The 27,770-nt window shown below is 37.4% G+C and overlaps 2 protein-coding genes across 6 annotated transcripts; one reads left to right on the top strand and one right to left on the bottom strand.

Annotated features, from left to right (window-relative positions):
• Positions 1–1,793: 1,793 nt before the first annotated feature.
• On the bottom strand, positions 1,794–3,889 carry LOC115437657 (transmembrane protein 69-like). Of its 2 annotated transcripts, none has more exons than XM_030160956.1 (3): positions 3,650–3,889; positions 3,473–3,518; positions 1,794–2,555 (listed from the first exon to the last, which is right to left on the bottom strand). In XM_030160956.1, the coding sequence occupies exons 1-3, from the start codon at positions 3,667–3,669 to the stop codon at positions 1,860–1,862; spliced, it is 762 nt and encodes a 253-aa protein (XP_030016816.1). In that variant the 5' UTR covers positions 3,670–3,889; the 3' UTR covers positions 1,794–1,859. The 2 variants fall into 2 exon arrangements, with proteins under 2 accessions (XP_030016816.1, XP_030016817.1); XM_030160957.1 differs by having other exon boundaries at positions 3,702–3,888.
• Positions 3,890–4,078: 189 nt separating this feature from the next.
• gpbp1l1 (GC-rich promoter binding protein 1-like 1) lies at positions 4,079–26,243 on the top strand. Of its 4 annotated transcripts, none has more exons than XM_030160266.1 (12): positions 4,079–4,197; positions 6,039–7,429; positions 9,261–9,375; positions 11,515–11,641; positions 15,547–15,875; positions 17,142–17,217; positions 17,337–17,533; positions 18,575–18,718; positions 19,719–19,874; positions 22,172–22,296; positions 22,379–22,481; positions 25,610–26,243. In XM_030160266.1, exons 3-12 carry the CDS (start codon positions 9,316–9,318, stop codon positions 25,778–25,780), a joined length of 1,488 nt encoding a protein of 495 aa, XP_030016126.1. In that variant the 5' UTR covers positions 4,079–4,197; positions 6,039–7,429; positions 9,261–9,315; the 3' UTR covers positions 25,781–26,243. The 4 variants fall into 4 exon arrangements, with proteins under 4 accessions (XP_030016126.1, XP_030016124.1, XP_030016125.1 ...); XM_030160264.1 differs by lacking the exon at positions 4,079–4,197 and adding an exon at positions 4,204–4,467; XM_030160265.1 differs by lacking the exon at positions 4,079–4,197 and adding an exon at positions 4,204–4,429.
• Positions 26,244–27,770: the final 1,527 nt, after the last annotated feature.

Genomic DNA, 27,770 nt, shown 5'->3' on the forward strand with positions numbered 1-27,770 from the left:
ATGATTAGAATCTGGTAAGTGAACTGAGATGATGTATTGTAAAACTGTGTTTTCACTAAATAGCACATTTCAGTGGTTTTTGTAAAGAATCAACACAAAATACAGCAAATACAGCCACACATTTCAGTGGATTAATGGTTCCTCAGATTATAAAGCTATTCAGAACTGGTGTCTAATTTCCATCTTTTGCTCCTCTTTTCATCGACTGTACTATCTATACTCTGCAACTTTGTATTTCCTTTTTTGCTAAACATCATAATAATGGATTAGTATTCATGAACCAAATTTATAATTGGCCCTGGTTAATTATTTCCATTTCATAAGATGTTACTTTCAGGCAATAAAAACACACATTTCTGCCATTGTCACACACTTTGACCTCAATCCCAGTGCTATGGAGACACTAATACTAGTATATAAATCTTGATTTATAGAGCACATTTAAAACAAAGAAGATAAGTGCTTTAGAAAGAAACTAATAAAATGATTAATGATAAAACAGCAAAGGATGTGAGTAAAATATAATCAGGGATTTATAAGTGCATGTGTTTATTGAGCTGTGGTTTCAATTTCATTGGACGATGGTCTGAAGACACAGTATACAAATGACCTGCACGTCTCAAATTTGCACAAGTAAAATTGGTATATTTGAATAATTTGCTCAAACACATTTCAACGCAGGTCTCCACAGTATTGGGAGGAAATGAGATTGCAGTGTTTTTTCAGAAATATAATATTGAAATATGGAAAAAAAAAAAATCAAAGTATTTTCACCAGAGGACATGAACAGTGAGGGGACTTACTAAAAGAGCATCTGCAAAGAAAATAATGATCATTAAAACTTAAAAATTGCATTGCATTTATTGTAGTGAACCAGATTTTGTTGAATTTTAATGTAAACACATTTCTTTCACATTTTAGTTTCGTTATGAAGGAACTATTAATAAAGTGCTGTTTTAGTTCCTCTTTTCTATTGCTGAAATAATTCCCTTTTTGTCTCATTTTACTCTTCTTATTGCATCTTTTTTTTTGTTGTTTTCATTTTCAGGTTGTGGATTGTTTAGCTACTGTGCATGCATATATAGTGATAAGCAGGCTGAAGTGATGTATTTCACAGCCCTATTTCAAGCTTTTCATCTAAACCAATAAATTATTCAACAAATTTCCTCTAAACAGCTGTGAAGTTCTACATTTTATTCCCTTTTTTGGGGAATTTAAGGAACCACTGTGAAAAAAACAACTTTAAATAAATACAAAAGGGAATGAAACTTGTAGAAAAGTAGTCAAGCCACAAGCAGGTGAATTTTGCTTGCTTGTGGTTTTCATTTTTAGATTCTTTGTGAATTTGTCAATCAGTGAAGTTCATCTGTATCAGTATCTATTCAAAGCGGTTTGTCTGACTGAACAGTGGGAACACATAAACTTAATTTTCATCAAAATTAGGAGATGTTGCCCTGTATTTTAAAATAAGAACAGCAACACATTGGTGTTTCCATGCAATTGAAAAATGTAATAAAACCATAATAAAAGGTAAATGTGATGTAACACACTAGTATACAAGTCTCTCCTAATTTTATGTGTGTTGCACAAATCAAATTTTGTTTTATTTATGAAGTACAGTTTAGTTGGTCAGGAAAAATACCTCGCAAATATGAATCAAATATTTAAATGACATAATGTCAGATTTTTAGATGTCACAACTTTTCTAAGGTTTGTAAATAAACCAATCTTTAAATATAAAATTCCAACATCAACTCTAACTTAAAGAAACAGAAGTAGAAGAGACCTGTTGGCACATGTTGATATAAATCTGCTTTATTCGTATCTACAAAGCTCATAGTTAAAACTCTTCTCCTCAATCACTTCTGAAGTTCTTTGAGTCTCTTCTCAGGGCAGAATTTCTTAAGTGTCAGTGTTGCTACAAGAGAGAAAGTGGCGACCAGAGTGAGGACAGTCCTCATTGCCTTGAACCAGGCGGGGTAACCGGGCAGCAGCGTGAGGTCGTAGTGCAGAGACAGACCCAGACCCATGATGACCACCAGAGCCCCCTCTGCGATGTTGTCCCTACAGAGCAGTGCGACCCAGGCCAAAAGAGACGGCACCACACTGTTCCCCAAGTTCATCCAATCAGGCTTAGCAGGACTACCTTCAGGGATGGCGAAACCCCAGCGGGCACCTCCGAGGAAGGAGACGATGGAGGCTCCGTAAACCATCTGAGCATAAGCCACTTCAGGGTAGAAGGACTGTGTGGCAGCCATGAGCACAGGGGCCGCCAGGAAAGGGATGAGCCCTGAGAAACCGAGGTACAGGGCTGGCTTCGGAGCCTTGGAGAGAGCCCCCAAACTAAAGCCCTTCTTACTCTCATCTCTGTCTGAAGTGCCCTGTGAAGTCCCATGGCAGAGACATGAGGGAAGCCAGCTGACGGGTCTGAGCCTCAAAAAACTGTTGGTGGAAGTAGATCTGAATGACAGTGAGGGAGAACGAAACCACAGCTGAGGTTTTGTTGAGTAGTTCGGTGCAGTGGTTGTCCGCTGAAGACACCTCCAAGCTGCAACCTGGAAAACAGTCATTAAAAGAGATTAAAACACACATAAGTGAATTAGTGTTTTAATTATTATATTTAACAAATACTGCATAGAGTAAAGCAAAAATATTTTTGAATCATACTTAGTTTTGCATTCATCAATCAATCAATCAATCAAATTTTACTTACATAGTGCCAAATCATAATAAAAGTTACCTCATGACACTTTACATATACAGCTGGTCGAAATTGAAATTCATGGAAAAATAAAAATTCTAATCGTCCATGACATGGAACAAAATCGAGATGAAAATTTTGATCACATCATCCAGGCCTAGTTGATGAAAAAAATAACCCAACTCAACAAACAGTCATTAAAAAAAGAGACTAACTGCAAAAATCAGCATAAGTCCTTCCTTTATGATCAGACAAAAACTGAAAATACATATTTTTTTTGTACATTCTTTGTGGATATTTATCATCTGTCACTTCGTACCTATGCTGATTTGTTTTATTTCATTTCCAATTAATTAATTATTTATTTTTTAACAAATACTGCATTGAGTAAGGCATTTCTGAATCATGATTAGGTTTCAGTATGAGTAAAAGTAAGTAAAGTAAATTTTATTTATAGAGCACTTTTCACAGACAGAGTCACAAAGTGCTTTATCAATTCAAATCAGAATCAGAAAAAGTAACAAAACCGAAGTTCAACTTTTTTTTTTTTTTAATCATATCACCTATGAAAAACTATCATGACCATATTGAAAAATCTTGAAATATTTTCAGTAATGAAAATAAACATGAAGTTTTTGCCACCCTGAAATAACCAGTAGAGAGGTGAAATACAATGTTTAAGAATAAAATAAATCCATATTTGACATAAACCTGTTTAAACTGTAGTTATTTGCAACCAAGCTAAACGACAAACCGTTTTTTCTCTCTTACCTCAGAAATTATGCTTCTTGTTGATGCAATTCTAAACATTTTCAATCTGCAAAGAACACATTTCTTATTAGAATTAAAATACTGCACTCTTATAATACATGCACTCAACAGTTTGAACTTAGATACAACCAACACATGCTAATGTTCTTGCTAGGTTAACACTGTAACTGCATTTACATGATGCAATACTGAGCCATTCCACTGTCATCTGTGAGCCTGCAGGTATTACCGAAGAGTCTGCCTTTACTAGTGTGTCATTCGAGTGTCTGCCACGGACACACAAAAGACAATAACACGCAGATAAACGTTGTGGTTTTAACTAGCTTCACTAGAGGTCGTTGACTGGTTTCTATCGATGATCAATTAAATGCCTGCCTGTCTGATGTTCTCCAACTAGCTAAACGCGACTGTTTCTGGTATCGATTGATTTGGCTGTCAGCGGCGGGGGAGGTATGAAGTTATGTTCAAGTTATCAAAATCACACCATAACTGATACCAACACCATGTCCAGAAAATATAATGGAAATCCAATAACAGTGAACAGTTCTTCTCTCAGATAAGAATACATTGGGTTAATTATACGGAAGAGCGTTTTCTATGTGTGGCACTCTGAGGTGGTTTCAGCTTTAAAAACACTGCAGAACCTCAGCAGGTTGCATAACCACGGTGGGTCTTGAATGTAGCTTCATAGAGACTGTTCGAATCCCTCAGTGCCAGCGCCAGTGGTAAGCGCTCCGAAAACCCAAACAAACACTTCTAGTCGTATTATTCACGAGGTTTTGCGCTGCGAGAAAGAATAATCTCATTGGAGTTTTCAGGGGTTTTTTGCACACCTTCGGATAATTCTCCATCGTAGACTATGTTGCTCAGGAGAAGCTACACGGTATCGTCATGAAACACTGCAAGTTAGCACGCTAGCATTTAGCAAGCTGATGAATGTGTGCTGCCGCTGCTAAGGTAGCCATTTTGAAACTGTGTTGTTTCAACGAAGCCAGGTCTGTTTACCTCTATAGTATACTCATGACAGCTATTTAAATAGGGATTTTTAGTTGTTCTGTGTATGTTAAACGTGTTTTTATGTCGCTAAACCTTCCAACAGTTATAATTCATTTAAACTGCCAACCTGTTTTCGTGCTGTAATAAACAGGCTAGGTAACGCCAGCTATTGGCTAACAATTGCTGCGCTTACGTTAGTTAACTAAGCAGGGTTAGCTAGCAGCAGAGTTACGAAAGAACTGATAACGTTATTAACTTGTGCTTATTGTGAATTATTTGTTAAACACCCCCGCTGTTTCTTAAATGTCTGAATTTACATCGATGCACTTCAAAACACAGTATTACTTTGCTAGTTAGCTAGGTGAAACGTGCATGTACTGTGTCTTAATTGGTGTGCTGCAGTATTTGTGGACATACGAAAATCCCATGATGTGTAAAATGGCTCTGGTACAAATGCACCTCTGTCGTTATCAGTTGTTATAAGGTTTTGTTTCACTTTGACTACATGTCTGCGCTGCCCACGGAAGCCCGTGTCCGTGGCAAACTCATTGATGCTGAGCTGTTACGTAATAGTTCAGCCCACAGTAGCTGTTTGTGAATAAATGGTTTATTTTTGTTTGGGAGCTAAGGTTCGTCATAAACGCGGGTCGGAAACATGTATAGGATTGAGTACTTAAAAAATATTCCTTGTAGACCTCTGCTGTTTACATTGTCACCCAGTTTCATTCAACGCAACACACTGACACTCACGTTGAGATGCGGAGCAGACTGCAGAGAAGTACTGAAAGTGTTCAAGTTATTTTTACATTGATATAAATATTTCATTTACCAAAGTCGACTCATTTTGAAAGGGCCAGCTTTCAGCATGAAGTGGTTTTTGAAATGCCTGAGTCATGATTTTCCCCCTCATACGTCTGAGAATGCATTTGAAGTGTCTAAGCAGCATTTTCTTCTGATTCGAAAGCTATTTTAGGCTGAAAAAGTAAATTTAGAGAAGAAGTCTCTCATAATATTGGGCAACAAAGTCATTAGTTGCCTCAAAAATAAAGGAACAAATGGGAAAATTTCGATTCATTATGGATTGAACAATTTCAGAAGCCAAATATTTGCTGTCTCCTAATTATTTGGTGCACCACATTGTAATACAAGAGCACTTTTTACTCAAAAGAGAAAAATCAACATTGTCGTCACTTAGATTTTTGGCAGTTTGATATTCAGCTTCAGATTTGTTAAGTCATTACCCTGATTCAGATGCTCACTGATCCAGATTTATTTACTTGATTCATTTATTTATCAAGGGTGCATATTACTATGTATGACTCTCTTTGCTTTTTCTTGGAACATAGTTTTGTAATCATACCAGCCTTTAAAATTCAACTATAGGTTATCTTGTACCCAATGTGTTGTAATATTCCATTAATTTTGATCAACCTAAACAAATTTGGGAGGACTTCATACTAAAACAGTAAAATGGAATAGATTTCATCAGAACCCACAGAATTGATCTAGGTATCTGTGTAATTTTGAAACTGTGTTGAATTCTAAGCAATTTTGTTTCTGATTAATGCAGATCCAGTCTGTTCCTGTGCAGATACACATGAACTCCCAGCAAGAAAGAAACAAACTGCACTGAAGCTTCCTGTGTGAGGAAAAAAATAATTCTAGAAGAAACGGACAGAACCACTTTGCAGCAGAATTTGGACGCGTGTATTTTTTTCAACCAACGTCTCTTTTTTTTTTCCTCCGAAGAAAAAGAAGTTGATTTTGCTGAATTGAAACTTTTTGGAGACATTTCATTGTAGCAAAAGGACTGTTGTGCATCATACTAAACGAAGGCCTTTGATGTGTGGATAAATTTATTTTGCTTTTAAACTTGCATATCTATGAAAACAGAGGTATATCCTATATCTGCTTTAATTGGAAAACCGCGGATAATTAAATGGGCATCTTACAAATGTGAAACTAAAACACATAACGAAAAATACGGCATTATAATGCATCATTCAGCAGCATCTCACATTCACTAACAAAAACTGAAAATGCCAGCAATGTAACATAGGGCTTTACGTCCTTCATTGTCATGTGACTTTGAATCTGAGTATTATTTTCTTCACACGCAGACAGTCTTTTCACCAGTTTAATGAGGTGAGCAGTGGTTTTCAGTGACCTCCATTGCCAATTAAAGACTGTCTCTGAACTCATTTTTCTTTTTGCATGCATTTCAGTAGATCTTAAAATGATTCGGTAAAAGATAAGTCACCACAAAGAAATTCTGGCACAGTGTGGCAGGACAACACCTGTGTTTTTCCACGTCATCTGTTGTCAAAGTGGAACTGCTTTACAGACTGCTGTCCATGTTCCAGGACCGACATCTTTCACAAACTCCTTCCGTATTTTAACAAAGACAGCCTGGCTCTTCCTCACCACTGGGACAAATCACCTGACGAATCAGTTCATTTTGCCAATCAGCTCAAAGTCCAATCAGGTTTTGAGTTTTAGTCTAGACAATAAGAGCTAATGGTTCAAATGAACTAGTGAAGAATCAGTCTGCCTGGATAACCAAGTTACCCGGACTCAGAACAGTAGCACTAATCAGAAATCTTCAGAGACGTGACCGGGACAGGAGCTGCTTGGGAATCTGGTTCAAAAAAGAAAAATCTGTTCTTCTGAAACCTCCAATTCAAAATCGACTTCTTCCTTTCTTCCGCCTGGATCTGGATTGTCGTTCCAGACTAATTCCTGCAACATTTTGATCAGTCTGTCTGTTTCACCCTGGACGAAGGGGTCTGCCTCTGGGGAAAGGGGCTGTGCTGTCCTGGTGGAGGTGGAGAGGAGGTTTTCAGTGTGCTGCTCCCCATCCGTCAGTGCACACACACTGTGATCAGTGCCAACAGGCCTGAGGACTCGAACCCAGCCGGACCGAGAAAGGAGGCAGAGGACTTCAGAGCTACAGACTCTGGGGTAATAATAAAGTCCCACCTCACTAACTATGCTAGGAACATGCGGTTAGGAGGCATGAAATGAACTGCTGTAGGGCTGAGTGTCATCGCTGTTTTCTGATTCACACGGTCCTAATTTGATTTCGTTTTGGATTCAGTTAGAGAAAGTCCAGTTGCAATTAGAGCAGAAAATCTTTCAGAATTTTTCCACTATGAAATCCTGGCTTCAACACTCTTTCCAAAACCTTTTTTAATGTCAATTTCCTATTTTAACATATTAAAAATTACATTTCTTATCTCTGTACAAATATTCAGTTTTAGTTTTCAGCCCAATTTTACAACAAACAGTTTGACTGTTATTGTAGTATCACTAATCAAATCAACAGTTCAGGAAAAGTCACTTTTAAGGATGCAAATACCTCATCTTTTGGGGGGAGTCAGTCATCTTGATCATCTTGAGATCAAGTAGGTGACCTAATGAGATTTGTGTAGATACAAGGAAAAACTGCTCTTTTACTTATGTGATGTCTAAAAGTGTGCATGCATCAGCTGGCATGCAGCCTGTTTCAGTTGCTCCAATAATTTCCCAGTGATTAATCAAGTATTCTGATTATTGTCAACAGTATGATCACATAAGTAGAAACACAAGTTAAGCAATATTAAGGAAGTAAATGTGGATATACTGTCCATGCTGCAGATTGCCTTTAATAAAACAATGTGAAATTTGGACCACATTAATTCATAAAGGTGTCGTGATAAATTTGTTGGCAGTATTTGACTAAAAGCAATACATTTGCATACTTTTTAAACTATTATTACAGTCTGTAGAAAATTGCTCATTAACCTTGTAGCTTTTCTGTGCATTTGCTTTGTCTATGAAAATAAGGACAACTGGAGAAGGGAAAAAAGGTTGCCATTTGCCTCATACAATAATTAAGTAAATAACACTTCTGGTCATCTACTTAAAGGTTGTGAATTGTCATAGAAATTATATTATCAGCCCCTGAAGAGTCATGGCAATGTTATCTGTAAAAATGTTTGGGAACCATGTGTGCATGTTGCCTTCACTGATACAGATGAGATTTATTCCACTAAATTTATACTCAAATGATGCTAAACAATTCTTTGCCAAACTCCAGTTAAAATACCAATTTTGTTTGGGTATGAAAAACTATTCTCACTAAAATGGAAGTTGTACCAGCAGCCAGCTAAACTGATGCATTATTAAACATGATAGTGTTTACATTAAGAAGATATAGTTTTATTTAGCCAAGCAGTATTAACGTACCGTTTATTTAAAACGGCTAACAGTCCTCAACTAGGAACTAATTCACTAACAGCTCTACTCACCCCCAGGAAAAAGTATATATTAAAAAAACAATACAAGATAATTTATTTTAATCAAAAAATAATCTTTTTCCAGGCCACATCCTAGTTGTTTTCTCACATATTTTAGGCATCTGTGTTTTTTCGACCTTATACACATTGAATGATTTAAAATCCAATTAGAAAGTTTATTTTAATTTAACATAACGCACTGCATACATTTACCACATACAGACATAGCAAATTTATATTTGGAATTGCTATTATGCTGCACAAGACATTTTTCTTTCAGTCTGTCAAGCACTTATTTACATCAGAGCCACTTCTGCAGCAAGTCGAGCCTTATTAACTCCAAGAATAGGACACTTTTATCTTGTCCTGTAGTGGGTACAGTGACTTTCGGTTGATCACTTTATATATGACATCAAAGGTTAACAGTAGATGAACACTTTGTGCCTTGAAATGCATGTTCTCATGCTCAGAATTACCAGTATGTTGTGATTCCTAACATCTGTTTCCTCTGTTAGATCCTGGCCATGAGGTTTGATGCCTCGATCCACTGACCGGAAACACTGGACCTAAATGGCGCAGCATGACTTTGTCCCTGCCTGGCTTAACTTCTCCACGCCCCAGCCTGCCAAGGTGAGCATGCATGAATTTCGTTGTAAGATTTCCTTGCTAAAAAGCTGCATGACAAATGATGCAGTTAATGAACTTACTTTTCATCTGAGTGACTCAAACAACAAATCCCAGAACCAGGTACTCCAGGTGCCACGGGGCTTCAAATCAAACACGATGGTGATTACTGTTGGTTCGTACACTGAGGAACTGTCACAGCCCACAAATACACAAAAAGTTTGGAAGATTAGGTTTTTTTACATGTTGAAAATCCTTAAATGCTGGAGAAATTCTAACTTAGTCAAGGTCAGATAATTTTTCCAACAGTAATATTGTGTGTTTTTTTTTTTTTTCTCTAGTGCACTTAATATCAACAGAACATGGCTCCTTGGTTCCTCTACTGGAGAATAAAAGCTCAAAACAAAAATCAGAGCCACTGCTAGTTTGATGTTCTTGTCCTGCTTTATTCAGTCATTACTTTGAGTCTGATCTCAATTACAAGTTATCCAGTTTTATTAAAGTCGAAGATGGTTCAATCTATGCTAATGCTGAAGTGGAGATGCATTTCACACACACTGGCAAAAGTGAACCGCTTCAGATGTTCGCTGATGCTGACAAGTGTGGAAGGGAAAAGATGTTTTCATTACATGACTGGATACAGATTTATATGGAGACTTCAAAAATGAAGGGCCCATTAGTTCAGATGTACAATGTGAAATGGGTATCAAATGACGTTCATATTCATCTTTACAAATCTTAAAGTTAACTTATTCAAAGCTACTGAAATGCATTTTTTTTTCTCACTGTGTCTTTATTGAACTAGCCTAATTAATTTAGTGTGTGTGAACTCGTCTGAACACATACCATGATGTTGTTGTAGTTAGACCAGATGGTAATTATGTTTATCTCCATTCTTAATGTCCAGAATGATGTTGCTTTAAAACAAAGCTGTGGTGAAACTGCACATGTACAACAGTGGATTTAGTTGGCAGTTTGGGTTGATTGGTTTGAGGTTGTGTTGACTGTCTTAGTGTCCTGCTGAGTGAGACTGTGACTGTCCTGCTCCTGTCTGAGGCTAATCTGTGTGTCAGGAAGTTTCCCAGCTTGAGTGTCCTGTCTGCAAAATCGAGAGTCAAGACAGAGAAACAAGTGCACAGTCACTGTCCTGCTGACACAAGACCTCACCTCATTGTCACTTTCCTGCAGGCTTCAGTGCTCACAGTCTTGTCAGTGTCACAGCTACATTTTATGCTCTAAGGATTTTGTCTTCGAATAATTTGAATAACGTAGGGAAATAGATCAAATAATTCAGTCAAGGCTTGTGCTTTGCTATCTGAGAAAATGTGCATTTATTGCTTCCTTTGGAGATCTGTGTATTCAGTACCTGTCAGTGAGGCTTTATTAAAAAATTTTTTGTTTTTGATGAATATTGCACATCAGCACCTTCATGACAGGTGCCTTTTGTTACTGTCGTCGTTTATTGATATTTCACATATATGGCATTTCACTTAAGTAAAGAAACCTACACCGATCAGCCATAACACTCTGAAGTGGTATTAATGTTGATTATCTTATTACAGTGGGACCTGTCAGTAGGTTGGATGCAGGAAGCAGCAGGTGAACATTTAGCCCTAGATGCCAATGTGTTTGAAGTGTCAAAATTAGCAACGTAAGGAACTGACAGATTATTTCACTGCGAGTCTTAGTCTCAGTTTTTGATCAACTATCAATCAAATCAAGTGATGATACTGATGTTGTTTAAGGGGATCCAAGCATTTGTGCATAAAGTTACCAAATGCAACTGTTTTTAATCGCAAGAAGCCTCTTCAGTGTGTTTTTGATCATTTTTGCTCCCAAAGCAGTTGCCACATTTTTTTTTTTTATGATGAAACATTCCAAGATTGTTTTTAGTGCCTGAGATGTGCGTCTTTGTTCGGTCTAAGAATAGATCCCACACTGACATTTTCACTCAGTTATTTAGATTCTGTGAGAAGAACTTGTATTGAGTATTTGAAGGAGCTTGTTGATGTGTCTTTGCAAGGACAGAGATAAGGTAGAGAAAAACACAATGTACTGAAAAAATGTATAAGGGTAAGTTTTGTTTTTGTAGCTTATGTGTTGAGTCCTTGAGTTCTAAAATTCTGTCTTTTCATGCTCCTCCAGTCCCCTGCTGCCAACCTTGAGAAACAAGGTGAGCCCCTCCACAGAGACGGCAGAACCTCTGTGAGCCGCCGCCGCCACAACTCCTCTGATGGGTTCTTCAACAACGGCTCCCTGCGTGCTCCAGCAGGTAAACGCCACACAACAATTACTTTACTATTACAGCATATGACTGACATCTGTTGAATAAAGGCTGCTGCTGCTGCCGCTGGCCGTTTCATTTAGTTTCATCACTCTGTGTCTGACTTCCTTGACTTAGCGGAGAGACAGGTGTATAATCACAAAAATAGATACTGCACATTCTCCTTTTGTTGGTTGTGGTGAAGAAGACAGCTTATGACAAAAGAGTTTGTATGAAGAATGAATAGAAAGGAAATAGGAATTTGGTTTACTTATTTATAAATATTAATTTTAAAGGAGCTATATGTAGTATTTCTATTTTCAGTTATTAAAGAACTCTGAAGTTATGTCGAAGATGCTGATGGGATGGATGGTTGAGATATGAGCTGAATTTATTTACACAGGGCCTTTTGCCAAAGCATCAGAAAGTGACCACATGGGATGAGAAGCCCTAATGCCACGTTTCCACTACGTTGAACTGGCTCAGCTTGACTCGACTCAGGTACTAGATAGTATTCCTGGAGACCATTTCCATTACAGGATACTACCGACTTTAGAGTACCTGGACGTCATAGGGACGCAGCGCGTAACTTCCGTGACGTCTCCCCAGAGAGTTGCTGATAAACTCGCTTGTTGCGTAGTGTCCCGTCAAGCTCACGCTGAATTTTTCCGTCAGCCACCAAGGACAGAAATGTCTGAACCTCCTCGACCGACCATGGTGTAGTTTTGTGGGCTGCCATCATGTGGATTAGCCTACTGGTATATTTACTGTAAATGAATCTGTTTTTTTTAAATAGCGGTTCGCACATTGATGATGCAATGATGCAGACACTACTCTCTGACCAATAAGTGGTCTGCAGTATTTATACATCACCTTTTAGTATCTCTTCCCCCATTTTGGAACCTCGGTGGAGCAGATACCAAAAAACTAGTACCGGGTACCAGATTGCAGGTCCTTTTACTTAATGGAAATGCAGAAAGGTTGAGTTGAGTTGAGGTGGTACCACGTAGTGGAAACGCGGCATAAGAAACAACTTTTAGACTGAAAGTGATGAAAGCTACAAGCACTGTTGTTTTCACAACTGGACACGGCTCTAAATGAGAAAAATGGAGTTTAATACTGAAATGGCAGCATTACTTTAACATGAAGGTATAAAGTTATTATGTGATGTTATTATCTTTGCTGAGATGCCCTTGGTTGATCCCTGTTTCAGACTAAACTGTGACAGTTCTGACCTTGTTTGTACGATTCCAAACAGATCTGTAGTGCAGCTATTGACAACACAAACCGTACAGAAAACAGAGGTGTTTTGTGGATTTACTGTGGCTGTTTTCTGTCTCAAAACAGAGCTAAGATAGCAGAGCTATGAGGTTTATTTGAAGAAAACTTGATACAGATGTGTGTAAACAATGAGCCTTATACTTTATTCAGTGAGTGGTACAGTTTGTGGATACATGATGTTGATTCATTGGTTGTTTTGGTAGCTGTGAGTGCATTTTGACTTTCTCCTGTTGTTGAGATTTTGTGATATCAACACTGCAAATAACCTCTTTAAAGAAAGCGAAGAGGTTTTAAATTAAAATAAAAAACATAACAAGATGAAAAAGGAATAAGGCAAAACGATATGTGAGGTAACAAGATGAAACCAGATGTGGAAGACCTAGAAAAGGTTTATTTTCTCTATTAAAACAAAGTAAACCATCAAGACAAAGAACTTTTATATTGTGATAATCACAGCCATTATTAACTTGGCTATTAATTCAGTAGTTGACAGTAGTTGATTAATCATCGCTCCTCTGTTGGAGATTCATTAACGCTCCTTGCCTTTTCAATCATTGAGGATGACATTTTGCTTCCAATTTCATAATGTCAAGGCTAATGAAATGGTTCACTGGATGTCAAGTGAAAGACAATGGGATTCAAGGCACTGTGCTGGAAAAGACATAATTGAGGCCACCTGTACAGTAGACAAGATGAGGGCTGGGATGTTGTCGCCGCAGACGGATGGTTTTGTCATCCTGTCTCATATTCAGCTATGATTTATTTTATGCGCGACGTGCACAATATGACCTTTCACGCTTTATTCCTCCTGTAATATATATGTATACATTATTTTCACAAGTGGACAGATTTGTTCGACTCCTCACTGCTCACAAACAGCATCGCCAATTTCTCTCTGTACACTTTTCCTCTGTGAAACTGATGCTTGGAGGTGTTGAGGTGCAGCATCTCTAAAATATGTTATTGATTATTGGTGATGTTCCTTCTCTGCCAGTGAAAAAGTGATCAGTCATTGGGATAATCTCCTAAATTGATTGAGATGCAGACAGTGTTTAATGTCTGGTGCGATCAGTTTTCTCTGCCTCCTGTTTGCCTGGTTCAGCGCCTGTTTTCGTCTCCTGGGAATACAAGTCAACAAAACCTAATGAAACACCCTGTAGTTTGATATGTTTGTTTTTTGTTTTGTTTGGCCTCATTGCCTCTGGGTTCTTCTTTGAAGAAACCAGAATCTTTAAAAATGCAAAATGTTGACTCAAGTTTATCTGCTGGATACCAGATGTTTCCTATTCTCTAAGTCCCCATCAATGAAGACTTCAAATTTCCACATTATAGTTGTAAAAGCTACACACCAGATCAGGACTATTCAATTGTATTTTCCCATGAGCCAAATTGTCGGAATGCTATGGACTGTGGGGCGGACCCCTGTAGTGTTACTCTAATATTGCCATCGCATTTTCAACATTTTTATTTAACTGTTAACTTGTGTTAAATTTTAATATAATACATACCATCACAGTAACTGCTTGCTTTTAGTGCAAGTAGGAAATGTAAACATAACATCTAAAACAACTTATGATCATGAATATTGCTTGGTCTGTGATCAAGACAGATCAAATTTTGTGAAATTTTCTATGTTCATTATCAACTTTGCACCTCTTCTCTGTTGAATGTAGCTACGGTGTTTTCATATTGAAGCCAGCCTCTCTGGCCTTCCATAAACAGTGGCAGTGCTGCAAAATGACACCAAGTGTCACAAAATGGCTTAAAGTGAGGCAAAATACTTGTCAGATCACCAGAAGCACCACACGGGGTGACTTATCGGCCCCACTCAGGAAAAGCTCATTTGGTCAGTTATCATTCTCCGTTAAAGTAACACAAAACTGGGTTCTCTTTTCTATTTATTGATTTATCTTGTCTCTTAGCTGTCTTAACTCTCTCTTTTTAATTAATGTGCTGTAATATATTGTTTTTTTAGGATGCCTATTGTCATCAGGCTGGGGACTACAGCAGGATACTAGCCATGTTGGCTATAGTTCCCCTTTTTACTGTTATTGATACAGTTAATTAATTGGGATTGTCTACGATACAGTAAACTAAAGTAAATGGCAAGTGTCACAAATAGCTATATGTATGGTTTAGTGGCTGCTAACTATTTATTTACTATTTGTGGGTAGAGGGGCCACCTGTTGAATAGCCCTGCACTAGATCATAGTTAGCACCATTTGTGACGTTGGAATCTGGCTCCTTTGTCCACATATGTCATTCTAAGACGACACTGTATATTTCTTACAAACACATCACAGGTTGTAGATCGGCTTGATGTTGTGAAGCAGTTCTTCATATATATATATGTCTTTCCACAACATATTAACCAAACGAAAACCACAATGCTGCGCTTATGTCTTAGAATTTTAGGAAAATCATGTTAATAAAAAAATAACATTAAATTCATAGTAGTGGCATAAAAAATCAACACAGTAAGACAAATCACATTTATTTGTGGGACACTTGATTGTCAACCGAATTTCTTGATTATGACACTTAAGTTAAAGGGTAAATGACATAAATGATTTATGTGTTAAAGCCATTTTTCATACTTACTTCATTATTGTGTGTTTTTGCTCTGTTTCAAGGTGACGGATGGCAGCAGCCCTCTCTGCTTCTGAGGCATGACTCGGTGGATTCTGGGGTGGCCAAAGGTGGTCACGGTGGTCTGGCAGGGGGCTCATGTTGGAAGGAGACACCCAGCTGGCATGGAGCTCCGCGGGGTGCCCAGGATGGCCACCACCACCAGGGACGTCACCCCAAACGGGGAGGAGGCGAAAGGGACAGGCAGGGGGGGCACCGGCAGCGCAACGGCAACTTCCATCCCCGCAAGGGCGCCTCGTATCAGGACAAGTTCCCTAACGAGGAACGCAAAGACACCAAGGACGACAAGCTGAAGTTTGTGGAAGAGGACTTTGTGAGTAGCTCAGATCTGTTCTGAAAGCATGTAGGCAGACCCTGACATAGTTATTCTTTCATAAGCCTCCTTTCAGAGATAAGATACTGAAGGTAATGCTGAAAATATGAATTCTAAATGTAATGGTGAGCCATGAACTTTTGGCTTCAATGAATAGCGGTTATAAAATTACCACAAAACTGCAGATTTCTTATTACATTTTGGATTATATACTTGACGAATAGAAGCCACTTCATCATATTTTTCTTTTTCTCCTTTTCTTGAGAACCTTTTAGGGAAATTTTTTGTTAAACTTGTCACAAAACATTAAATGTCAATGTGTAAATGAAAATATACATAGAAATTACATTTACAAATACATACCTAAAATATGAATATGGTTTGAAGTATGAAACCCCCACATATAATACTCTTCAGTAGAACTGTTCAAATGCCTACGGGCCTAACATAAATATTGGTAAGTAAATTATCAAATGGAAACATGAAACACTGTCAGTATTAAACTATACAACAAATTAAAAGTCATATTATAAAAAAGTATAATAAGTGAACAAGACACTCCAGCACCCAAACTGCATGCAGAAAGTATCTGAAAATATTGCTGTAAACGGTAGGGATGAGACCAAACTTGACTGAATTCCTTTGACACTGTTGAATATTGTACAATGTTATGTATGAAATTTCCAAGCTGAAGCAGCTAATTTCCCCGTTGTCAGTGCATACAATACCTTCTGCTGGCTTTTTTACACTTTTAATAGTAATGCTTTTTTAATAGAAAACTTGGACATTGTAGTAAAAAGGTTTATTTTTAACAGCCTTGAATCTAAAAAAAAAATCCAAAAAAACTGAGAAATAAAACTGAAGATCTTAAAGACATTAAAATATATATTGTTTAATGAACCAGTATCAGAACTAATATCAAAAGCCCAGCCCCAGTAAAGACTGATTTCTAACACAACAAAATTAACAAAAAAAAAGAATTCATATAAAATGATGTATAGGTAATAAACATAATGAATAATAAACAAAATAAATAATGTGAAATAATGATTATTTTGTCATATTGCACATAATAACAAAATACAGATTTCCTCTTAGAAATATGAGTGATGAGTTAAGTAGTATTATTGTTAGAAACATTCACAAAATTGCTTGAATTCTCACAAATATTTATTTCATCAGACACGTCATGTTACTTAAATGTTATCAGAACATAATATTACACAATATGACCTTAACAGTAAGTTGGTATATTTGTCTCTTTAGCCTTCCCTCAACCCTGAAACAACTGGAAAGCCTGGGACTCAGATGCGAGCAGTAGCTCCCCATGCTGGAGTGTGGGGTAAGAGCATCCAGGCCACACTGGAGTTAAACTAAATAAAAAAACTAGAAGCAGCTTAGCCATTTAGATCCCATCAGTTAAGCCCTTCTTCTTACACGACGGTCCTGATTTTGTTCCAGAAAACCCCCCGAGTGGAAAACAGATGGTTTCCAAGATGCTGGTTATCAAGAAGGTTTCCAAGGAGGACCCCAGCACAGCCTTCTCTGCAGGTTTCGCCACGGCTAGTGCCCTGCCCACCAACGGCAGCAAAGCTCCCATCGCAGGCTCCAGCGTCTACAAGAACTTGGTCCCAAAGCCAGCTGTGGCTCCCACCAAAGTAGGATTCAATACGATGAGCAAAATAATGACATTCAGCAAAGATATGAGATTAGATGAAGCAGCCATGAAGCTAGTTACAGTTAATTTTGTACAATTGGCTGCATTCACCTGTATAAAAACTCAAAAATCCCATATTTCCATCACTATTTCACCATCATTTTCACCAGGATTATTTGGGATGGGTTTGTGTGGTGATGGTGCACGCTACGGTTTTTATGCAGTTAGAAAAAAGTGAAATTTATTTCATGTTGTTTTTAGACCATTGTCCTGGCTGTATTTGTGAAATAGAGCCTGAAACAAGTAGCAAACTTAGATCAGATCTTTAATGAGTACATGTAAATTACTTCAACTTGACAAACATGTTTATGACAGATGCCCTTAACTGGATTTTGAACATTTGTATTACATTAAAAAAAAAATTGACCATCAGAAAAATTTTAATTGTGGGCTATAGTAGTTATGGAGCAATTATGTTATAATCTGCTGATCATTCTCTCAATTATGTTTGGCATGTAAAATGTTGAAAATGGTGGAAAAAAGGATGTTTTATCCAAAGCTGAAGAATTCTCAGTTTGGCACAGAAGAGAAAGGAAACAAAGCTGTAATCAGATAATTTACACTTCATTTTCTTAAAAAAAACAAAAAAAAACACTCCAACTGCTTATCTGTCATCAAAATGTTGTTGATTAATTTTAATAGTTGACATCTAATCATTTATTTGATTAATTGCCACAGCTCTAGAGTGAGTAAAATATAACTGTACGGAGCCTTGTTGGATACTAATTTTATAATAATGAGGTTTTTTTGTATATTTTTAACTTCTACAAATCCTAAATGACAAACAGAAATGCAGCGTTTGTGTCCCAGCTTTCAGTGCCAGGAAACTGCTCTTCTTCTTGTACTGTATGTGTATAGATTGTAATGCTAGACTGGTGCCATAAAAAGGCCATTAAATCATTCATCACGCTTATTCCTGTGCCAATTAATCATCAACTAAAACTTTATGATGCTGACGGCCCTGGTCTTTGGTTCTTCACAGAGCACCCAGTGGAAATCCGGTGGAAGAGAGATCGCGAAGCCCGGCCTTCACATGCCAGGCCGAGACTCGGTCTTCACCAGCCCCGTCTCTGCAGCCAAACCCAGCACCCCAGTCAGTGCACCACAGCACAACACCACAAAAGAGGTGAGGACGTGGACAAAGACGGGAATCTGTCATGTCCGTCAGGTGGGGCAAACATCTGGGGATCAAATGAAACAGTAAAAAAGAGCCTAACACTGAATGTTCTGATGGCTGCGTGTAGGACATGTTTAGCTGATCTCTCCCTGTGTAAGTAAATCACAGGTTTTATCTAAACATAGTAATTATGCGTCTGTGTGGTTTGTGACTAAAATGCCTGCCCACATGTCCTAGTGAAGTTTTCTTTTGCACAAGCCTGAACTCTGTCTACGATTCAGTGGATAAAAATGTTGTAGCCTATGGTTGTAAACTTAAAAATTCAGTTCAACACAATAGTGGGCAATGAGTGTACAAAGCTTCATTTCTGTTAACTAATAGTAAATGTTATTGGAATCTTATTTTACATTTGAGTAAATTGGTTTAACTTTAAATTATGTTGCATTAAGCTTAAAAAAGTATTCCGCTTAAAGCTCAGACTTTTAGACTCAGTTCAGACTCAGTTTTTAGTGTAATCCTGCATCAATAGATTAATTCTGTTGCACCAAACTTAAATAATATCCAGTATTAACCCTTTAAATGCCAAGGTCGCAATATTGTAACAATCAACATAATCGAATGAAACAGACTTTTTGAAATGTTGATATCAAAATTGAATATTTAAAAAAAAAAAAAACAACTCCAGACACCTAAAGGGTTAACTTTGTACTTGTGGAGGTTTAACTTTAAAGGTGCCTGTACTTATGAGACAGGCTCAAAAAAGATGCAAAATTATCAAGTTTCTTGAATAAACTGACAGACTAAACCCAGCTGAGTCCTGTGGGTTTCATTAAATATTCTACTACTTGTCCATACCACTTGATCAAAGTTCAGGTTTTTATGCTGAAAGTTCTTATTCATTTAATTGAGAACACTGAGATGTGGCAAAAAAAACTCCCATCATTGGTAGGATAAATCAAACAAAAAAAGAGACCGTTTTAAGTTAGATCCTCCTTATCTCCGTCTGCAGCACCCTTCCAGCACGACTCCTCCCATAGACATCGCCCCGTCGAGGCTGAAGCTGATGCGCCGTGGTCCGGATCGTAAGAGTGAGTTCCTGCGAGCTCTGAAGGATGAGGGCACTGGAGAACTGACAACAAGCAGCAGCCCCGGAACATCAGGGGAGGTAGGTGGATCATTGTGTCACAGAGGACACAACACAAGAGTCACAGGTCATGACAGTACAACAGGTCCAAACAGTTACCTGAACTTCAGGCCTTAAAAATGTCCTGAATACTATTCTGACAAGACTTAAAATATGATTTGATTCATTCATGAGAAAGAGAGTAATTGCATTCCAAAAGAAAAGTTATTTTTTGCTCCCATATATCATCCTCAAATCGCCTGTTTATAGACATACCAAGAACCCGCCTGAAGACTAAAGGAGACAGATTGGCAAGAAATGATTTGGAACGGTGGGAATGAAGGCGTTTGAGTAAATAAATACATTTTCCTAAATTCTAGGGGCCACAAATTTTTGCCAGTATGACCATGAAATAGGCTGTGAAATGGATATTAAATTCTCTTCTATGTAGTTTAAAATGGTCTTAAAAAGTCTTAAATTTAACTTGTAGAAAGCTGTAGGAACCCTGTTCTTATGAAATAAGGTCCCATGGCAGGACGTCACCTCTGTAAAGGCAATAGAGTCGCATCAGAAGGAACCCTGTGTTAGGTCTTCACCTTGACTCATGAAGGACAGAAGATCTAAATACAGTAGATTTACATGACACTTAAAAATAATTGTTGCATAAAACTGGAATTAAAGTACATGTAAACACCTTAGCTTGACTGAAATCAAAATCTAATAGTCTGATTAACATACTCATATAATGCCATTGAAAGTCGATCTATTCCAGCATGTAAACAGACCAGTTGGACTGGAATGGGATGAGGTGTTCTACGCCACATCCTGACCTGGAAGTTGAGCATCATGTATTTCATCCACACAAAAAGAGCAAACAGAAAGTACACTATGCACATATTTGCAACATTGTCCACGATCACGTCAGTTTACCTCTGGGCTGATGACTTGGTAGCTCACTATTGACTGTTGTTGTGGTCTGTGACGACGTAGGTTAATTTGAAAGTGCATATTGTTGTGGAGGCGACATGATTTCAACAATAAATCAATCACACTTTTGTCTTTGTCCCAGTTTACATACAGATTCAAATTACTGTAACTCCTGAACGATATGCATAATCCATTAAATTCAAACGGCATTTGAGAGCTTTCTGACACTAACACTTTACGGCAGCAATGTGGGACTCTGTTATAAGTAGAGGAACTGTTTCAGAGACTTCCACACAGGCTAAAAAAATGCCTGGAAATAACAAAAAATATGAAGCCATAATATGGACACTGAATGTTGAAGACCACAAAGCATGTTTGAGCAGATGTAAAATAGTTGAAAGTTTATTTCTGCAATCTCAAAAAGGTTGTGATCATAAATATGCTAAAAACTTCAAGGCCGTTTTTTTTTTCTTTTTTTTACTAAAACATACTGTTTTAACCATTTATTGTTTATAATAATGATAATTAATGGCCAGATATTGAAAGTTACATTCTTCCTGAAAACAAAGGTGCAAAAGAATTGGCAAAGACGACATTTTTTGACACTTATTTTGCAAAGAAAACATGAAGACACCTAGGCAGCCTCTTATAATGACAGTCTTAAAAAGATTATTTTAGTCGAGCTACAACCGACTACAACCCACTAAGGGTGGGAATCAAAAACCGGTTCTGACTTACAACCGGTTCCAATTGATCAGTTGCATCGGAGTTGTACACCTCCAGCGTTATCAATTCTTGTTAATGATTCTCTCATTTCCCAGCACCATGATTTCTGGTTTTCCCTGCGTTACGTCATGGTACATTATGTAATTACGAAAAAGTGATCCAAAGCTTGGCTACATTTCACCAGAAGAGACAAGAATAATGTCGTGTGTAATCAGTGTAATGCTGTAATTTCATGTCAGGGTGCAAATACCAGCAACATGCTCAAGCATTTGTCGACCCGACATGGAATTGAATTCCAGGAATGTGTTTGACCATCTGCGTACAAGTGTTAATGTTGCTGGTCAAACAAGCTCCACTATGACCTGTTGAACTACTTTTTTCCCCCCACTCAAAAAACCTCTCAAGAATCAATAGGAGAATTGATAAGGAATTGGACTGGTAAGCAGAATCGCCAATGGCATTGAAATTGATAAAATCCTATCAATTCCCACCCCTAACTGCGGCTCGACTGAGCTGTGCATGTAACCGTACTGACTGTTCATTTTAGTTGTTTGTTTGGTTCTATATTTGACTAGATGTAGAAAGGAGGTGTCTGTGTTTTATGCTGGAACAGCCGTGGCGTCTTGGACTCGACCCCAGATCGCTGAAACTATGTAACACGTCATCTTGTCTGAATTTCCTCGCAGGGTGAAAGCAGCACCCCAGAGCCCAAAGCCTACAGCGAGGAGGTCTGCCACGAGAACGGTCTGTCCTACTCCCTCAGTGACTCAGACACCGAACACCTGTCCAGCTCCCTGGAGGCAGAGCACAGGTAGGACGCCGCTCACACTGTCAGACGCACACAAACACAACCTCGCAGTTGACTAAGCAGAACATGATGGATACTTTTCAAGGTTGCTGAAGGCCATGGGCTGGCAGGAGTACCCAGAAAACGATGACAACTTCCTGCCTCTGACAGAAGACGAGCTGAGAGAGTTCCAGACGAAAACTGAACAGGTGAGAACTGAGGGATCAGCAAGTTAAACTGAAAGGAACACATTGCAATCTTCAGTAATATTTGATGTTTTTCTGCATTCAGCCAACCAAACTGTAGAAGTAGAAGTGTCATTTACAGTAGTGTTTAGTAGTAGTTAAGAATAATAAAAAAGATCAAAACAGTGAAACCTCAAGAAAAATGGAAGGAATCACTAGAGCCTGGATCAACAGTATACATTCAGTAAAACAGTAAATTAAGGAGGAGTTGAAATGTAAGGTAGAAAATCAAATAAACCCAGAACAGTGAAACATCAAGTTAATAAATGATTCAACCTTTTTTTTTCTGAGGACTGTTCTAGTTTGCAGATGCAGCAAATAAAACAGGATTTTCTGAGATCTGAGAGGTTTTTCTTTTCTTCTAAAAAGGAAGTGAGAAGATTAGGCAAGGTTCCCACAGATGACCAAGTCTTTGGGTGATTTCAGCCTGTAATCTGTTTCAGTCCTTGGTGCTGCACAAATGAATACTATAAATGCACCTGGACTGTTTAGATGACGCTCAGTTCATTGGATTGTTAATATGATCCAACATCGATCTGACTCAGTTGAACTAATCGATCCCTGTAGCCAGATGGAGCCTTCAGACTGTAACAACAGAGGCAACGAGCTGCAAAATGTTTCTAGTTCAGAAAAGCAGACGTTTCTGGATTCAGTTTCTTTTTTCCTGCCTCAGACACATCTGACCAATAAAACCAACCTCCAGGTGTGGTGTAGTCATTCATTTTGGCTCTGGTCTGGAAAAGAAACTGAACTGTGGCAGAAAAGCTCAAAGACAGCTAACGATAAGGCCTTTGGTGTTAAAATGTGTAAAATAATACATTTACAGTATTATAATTGTAATTTTTTTTTTCTGATATTGCAATATATCTCAAAGTAGCCCTGTAATGTCCGTATTTAGCTTCACACATTTAATATATAGAATAAAGACCAAACAATTAACATACAAACATCAGGGTTTTATATAAATGAATCCAGCAAAAGACACATGAATGTCTTAGTATGGAAATTTAATAAAGAAATAAAAACTAATAAAAACTCATTTTTCCAATGATAAGCAGCATCATTTTAGATCATGTGATGTTAAACAATATTGAAAAATGTGATATGATGTTATATTAAAAATCTTACAGAATGTTTTGTTACAATAAAAACAGGCAAACATGTTTAATAACTGATAAAAAAATGTTATGATAGAACTCAAAAACATAAGGTTTGTTAAAAATCAGCTGCTTATCTAGGTCAGACCTGATCGAACTAAAAACGTTAAAGAAAGAAAAGAAACCTGCGCCTATCATAATCTGACGAATGTTAAACATGTTGACTTATACAATATCTATCCTTTATTACTTCATGTATGACAGCTGTTTTTTACACTGTGCACTTCTGGGGCATCTTATTTGACTGCTCTTTCAACTTTTTTTTAGTTCTATAAGTAAATGTGTTTTGCATCTGGTTTTTTTTTTTGTTTTTTTTTTCGTTTATTCCATGCCCTGATTTAATAAAGTTTCTTAAATCAGGGGTGTTAAACTCATTTTAGTTCAGGGGACACACACACACCTCAATGTGATCTCAAGTGGGTCAGACCAGTACAATAATAACATGACAAATTATAAATAATAATCAAAATTTTTCTCTTTGTTTTAGTGTGAAAAAAGTAAAATTACATTATTAAAATGATTAACCTGAGCAACACACATGTTGAAATTTCTTAAGAGTAAGTGCGATTTTGACCCATTGCTACTTTTGTGGCAATTCTCCGATGAATTTTCCTCTTTATTTAGCCTTTCTTAACTGATTTATCAGCAGTTGTTATTACATTATCTTGTTTTTTCCATTATTCAGTGAAAATCAGGTATTTCCCAATATGTAATTTACTGATTAAGTACACGTTCATGAGTGAAGTTGAGGGATATTACATGAAACACAGAAAACTGGAGAAAAAGTGACATTTTCAGCAAAGAATAACTGCGTAAAAACAAGTGTAGTTGATCCAACTCCATGGGTTTTACTGGTGAATCAGTGTTGCAGAAGATGACGGTGTTTCCACGTTCACTACGGAGCCTCTGAACGTCCAAACTGATCATATGTGATGACTAAGAAAAGCTGATAAACTGCATTTTATCTGACTTATTTACATGTAGTGATACTATTAGTGGTTCAACAGGTATTAAATATTTTACATGAGTGGATGATTTTGTTTGCGAGCGGCTGTTTGGGTCTTTGAGGGTTAACACAACTTACAGATCACAGTGGATCTACAAAGGCACAAAACATTCAGTAACAGGCATTATATCGTTAAAATTGCACTTATTTTTCTTACGACAATTCAAGTGGTTCAGGTTTTTCACATTTTATTATGATAGTTTGTAATTTTACACATTAAACCAAGAAGAAAATTTGGAGTTGTCATTATAAGGTTATTATGCTGTTTTTTTTACTTGAGATCACATTGGACTTGGGATGACTTCAACACTCTTGACTGTTTATATCTTAAGTGTAATTTTTTTCACCTCCCATGGGCCTGATTGGACCCTGTTGGCAGGATGGTTTTTGACCCACAGGCCGTATGTTTGACCCCCCTGGTCTGAGACTGTTGGGCCCCTGTGATAACAGCATGTTGTGTTCTCTGTTTCTTTTGCTTGGGTTAACTGATCCTGTTGTTGCCAACAAATATCACAAAAAACTATATTGAATGCTTATTTTTTGTGCCACAAAATGTTTGCTTGTAAACTGGATCTCAGATCAGATTCCCACCCGGACACAATGGCATAAGACAGTGTTTAATTGTTTCCCTTGACTATCTCACATGTCAATTACACCATAAGGATGATGTCTTTCTAAAGACTTGGGAACTTTTTCTTACCTATATGGGACTGGAGGCCTCGACAATTGTTAAAAGGGCATTTGTATTTTGAAATGAAAACATAATTTTTATGGGCCAAGTTTTGTTTTGTTTTTGTTTAGTTGTTCTGTTGATATGTTCTTTGTTTTGTTTATTGTCATTTTGTGAGTGTGTATATAAAACAAAAATGACAATAAATATAATTTTGAAAAAAAAAAACCAAAACCGCATGTTGTGTTTCTGTTGGCAGCTGAAGAGGAACGGTCTGCAGAGGAATGGGGTTCTTCCGAGGGCTCGGGGTGTGACCCTCCACTTCACCCCCTGGAGGAGTGTGGCGGAGGCGCACGTCGAAGAGGGCTCCGAGTCCGAAACCAGTAGCAGCAGCCAGACCTCTGACGACGACGACTGCATCAAATCCTAACGTGGCTTTACGGAACAAAAAAAACCCCACCAACACAACAGCCAACACCACATCCCAGCAAGCAAATCCCCCTCTTCCTCTCTCATCTTTGTTTTTAGAGCACCATTTTGAATTTCTTTTTGTTTTGATTTTTTTGTTGTCGTTCTTGCACAAGGGAAAAACCAATCATATCCCAGTGAAGGGGGAGATTCCTGCTCCGCCAGACGTCGTTTTCCCTGCGTTTCCTCCTTCACTGCAGTCCCTGCCCTTTGACCCGCCCCCCACCCCAAACCCCCACTCCCCTTCTTCCTTTTTCTTCCTCGCTTTGTGGAACTGAAGTGTTCATCAAGAAAAGAAGGGCAATGAATGCACACTTGATTCTGCTTTAAACAGACTAACTCATTTCATTGATGATGCTGATGACACATTATTAATGATATTAATAAAAATTGGTTCCTGACAAGCTGATATGTTTCAATATGAATCTGGCTACTGTGGTGTTTGACTTCAGCGTACAGGTCAGTTTCCTTAAGTCCACACTGGAGATGAAATATTGATCCTCATCAGATGGCAAGATACTAATTAATTTGAGCTAAAACGCTGCATTTTATACAGATCCAACATCTTACTGTGCAGTTTTTACAGCCACTGCTGCATCTCAAACTATGCCAAGAATCAGAGCTGCTTCTGCCTCCAAGATATTATTGATTTATGCTGGAAATAAGCAAATACACAAGTTTAATTTCACTGTTTGAGCAAAAACGGCCCTAAAATAGAAATATAAGAGGAAATAACCTAAAGTAAATCTAAACAGCTGAAATATTGTTTATTTGTGTGAAGTTGGAGAGATTTTAATCACCAGCACATTCTTTGGCGTTTCCCACAAAATACTGCAGTTTTTAGGATTTTACAGCAGAAAAATGCCGTGTAGGAGTTTTCTGATTCTTTAAACATTTGATGGTTTTTATCTTTGTCATGTCTGACGTTTAAATCAGTTTTATAACAGTTTTAAAGTGACGAGGAATTATGGTGGTAGAAAATAGATGTACTTTATCCCAAACTGGGAAATTACAGCAGTGAAAAATGAATAAAAAGGACAATATTTTGCTGGTGTCACAGAAATGTAAGTCTTACTCAAGGTGTTTTTAGTTTCTTGCTGATTCAACCAAATGATAAAGGTTTAGATTGGACAGGTAAAATTAGATTATGTGGAACGACAACTTCAAGCCTTTAATCTTACACTAAACATGATTTGTATTAACCCTCTGGTATCCGGGTGCACCTTTTAGGCACACTTTGCACTTCGTTTTAAAAAACTTCATATTATTTTTCATAATTTAAATAAGGTTAGAATTCAAAAGTTGTTCATTTTTACATGATCTTTACAATTCTGGCCACCAACTAAAATGTGCACATTGTAAACAAAAGAAAATGACAAGACTAGCATCTGTCTGCCAAGTGTGCCTAAAACACACTATTTCTTCCATTTGATATGATTAGGGCTGACCTTGATTTACAAAAATAAAATCAAATTAGAGCAGAAAAATAAATCAAAATATAATTTTTAATAGTTTGATTTATAGGTGTGCATTTTACGCACACTTGGTGACAGATGCTAGTATTTTTGAACATTTGACCTAGTGCCAAAAATAATAATGCAAATTAACCAGTGCTGGAGTTAATCATTGACATATGCCAGGATGAAAAAATCAAATAATATGTGATCCACTTTTTATGTAGTATATTGAAAAAAAAAAAAAAAAAAATTGAGTTTTTTGCATCCACAAAAGTGGTTTGTTTACATTACAAACACGGCATTTAAAGGGTTAAAAAAATGTGACAATTATTGAGTATTTGGTATTTTTATTTATGGCTCAAGTTGATGAAATAGAAAAAAGTGTAAAAGAATTAAAAACAAACTGTATGAAATTTTTTTTGACATTATTCCACAAGTGTGCCAAAAAGGCACACTTGGTGCTTAGCAGTGGTGGAGAATCCCAGCTCCATAAAG

The sequence above is a fragment of the Sphaeramia orbicularis genome, chromosome 17 (genome assembly GCF_902148855.1).
Source record: "Sphaeramia orbicularis chromosome 17, fSphaOr1.1, whole genome shotgun sequence".
In the NCBI taxonomy this organism is placed as follows: domain Eukaryota; kingdom Metazoa; phylum Chordata; class Actinopteri; order Kurtiformes; family Apogonidae; genus Sphaeramia; species Sphaeramia orbicularis.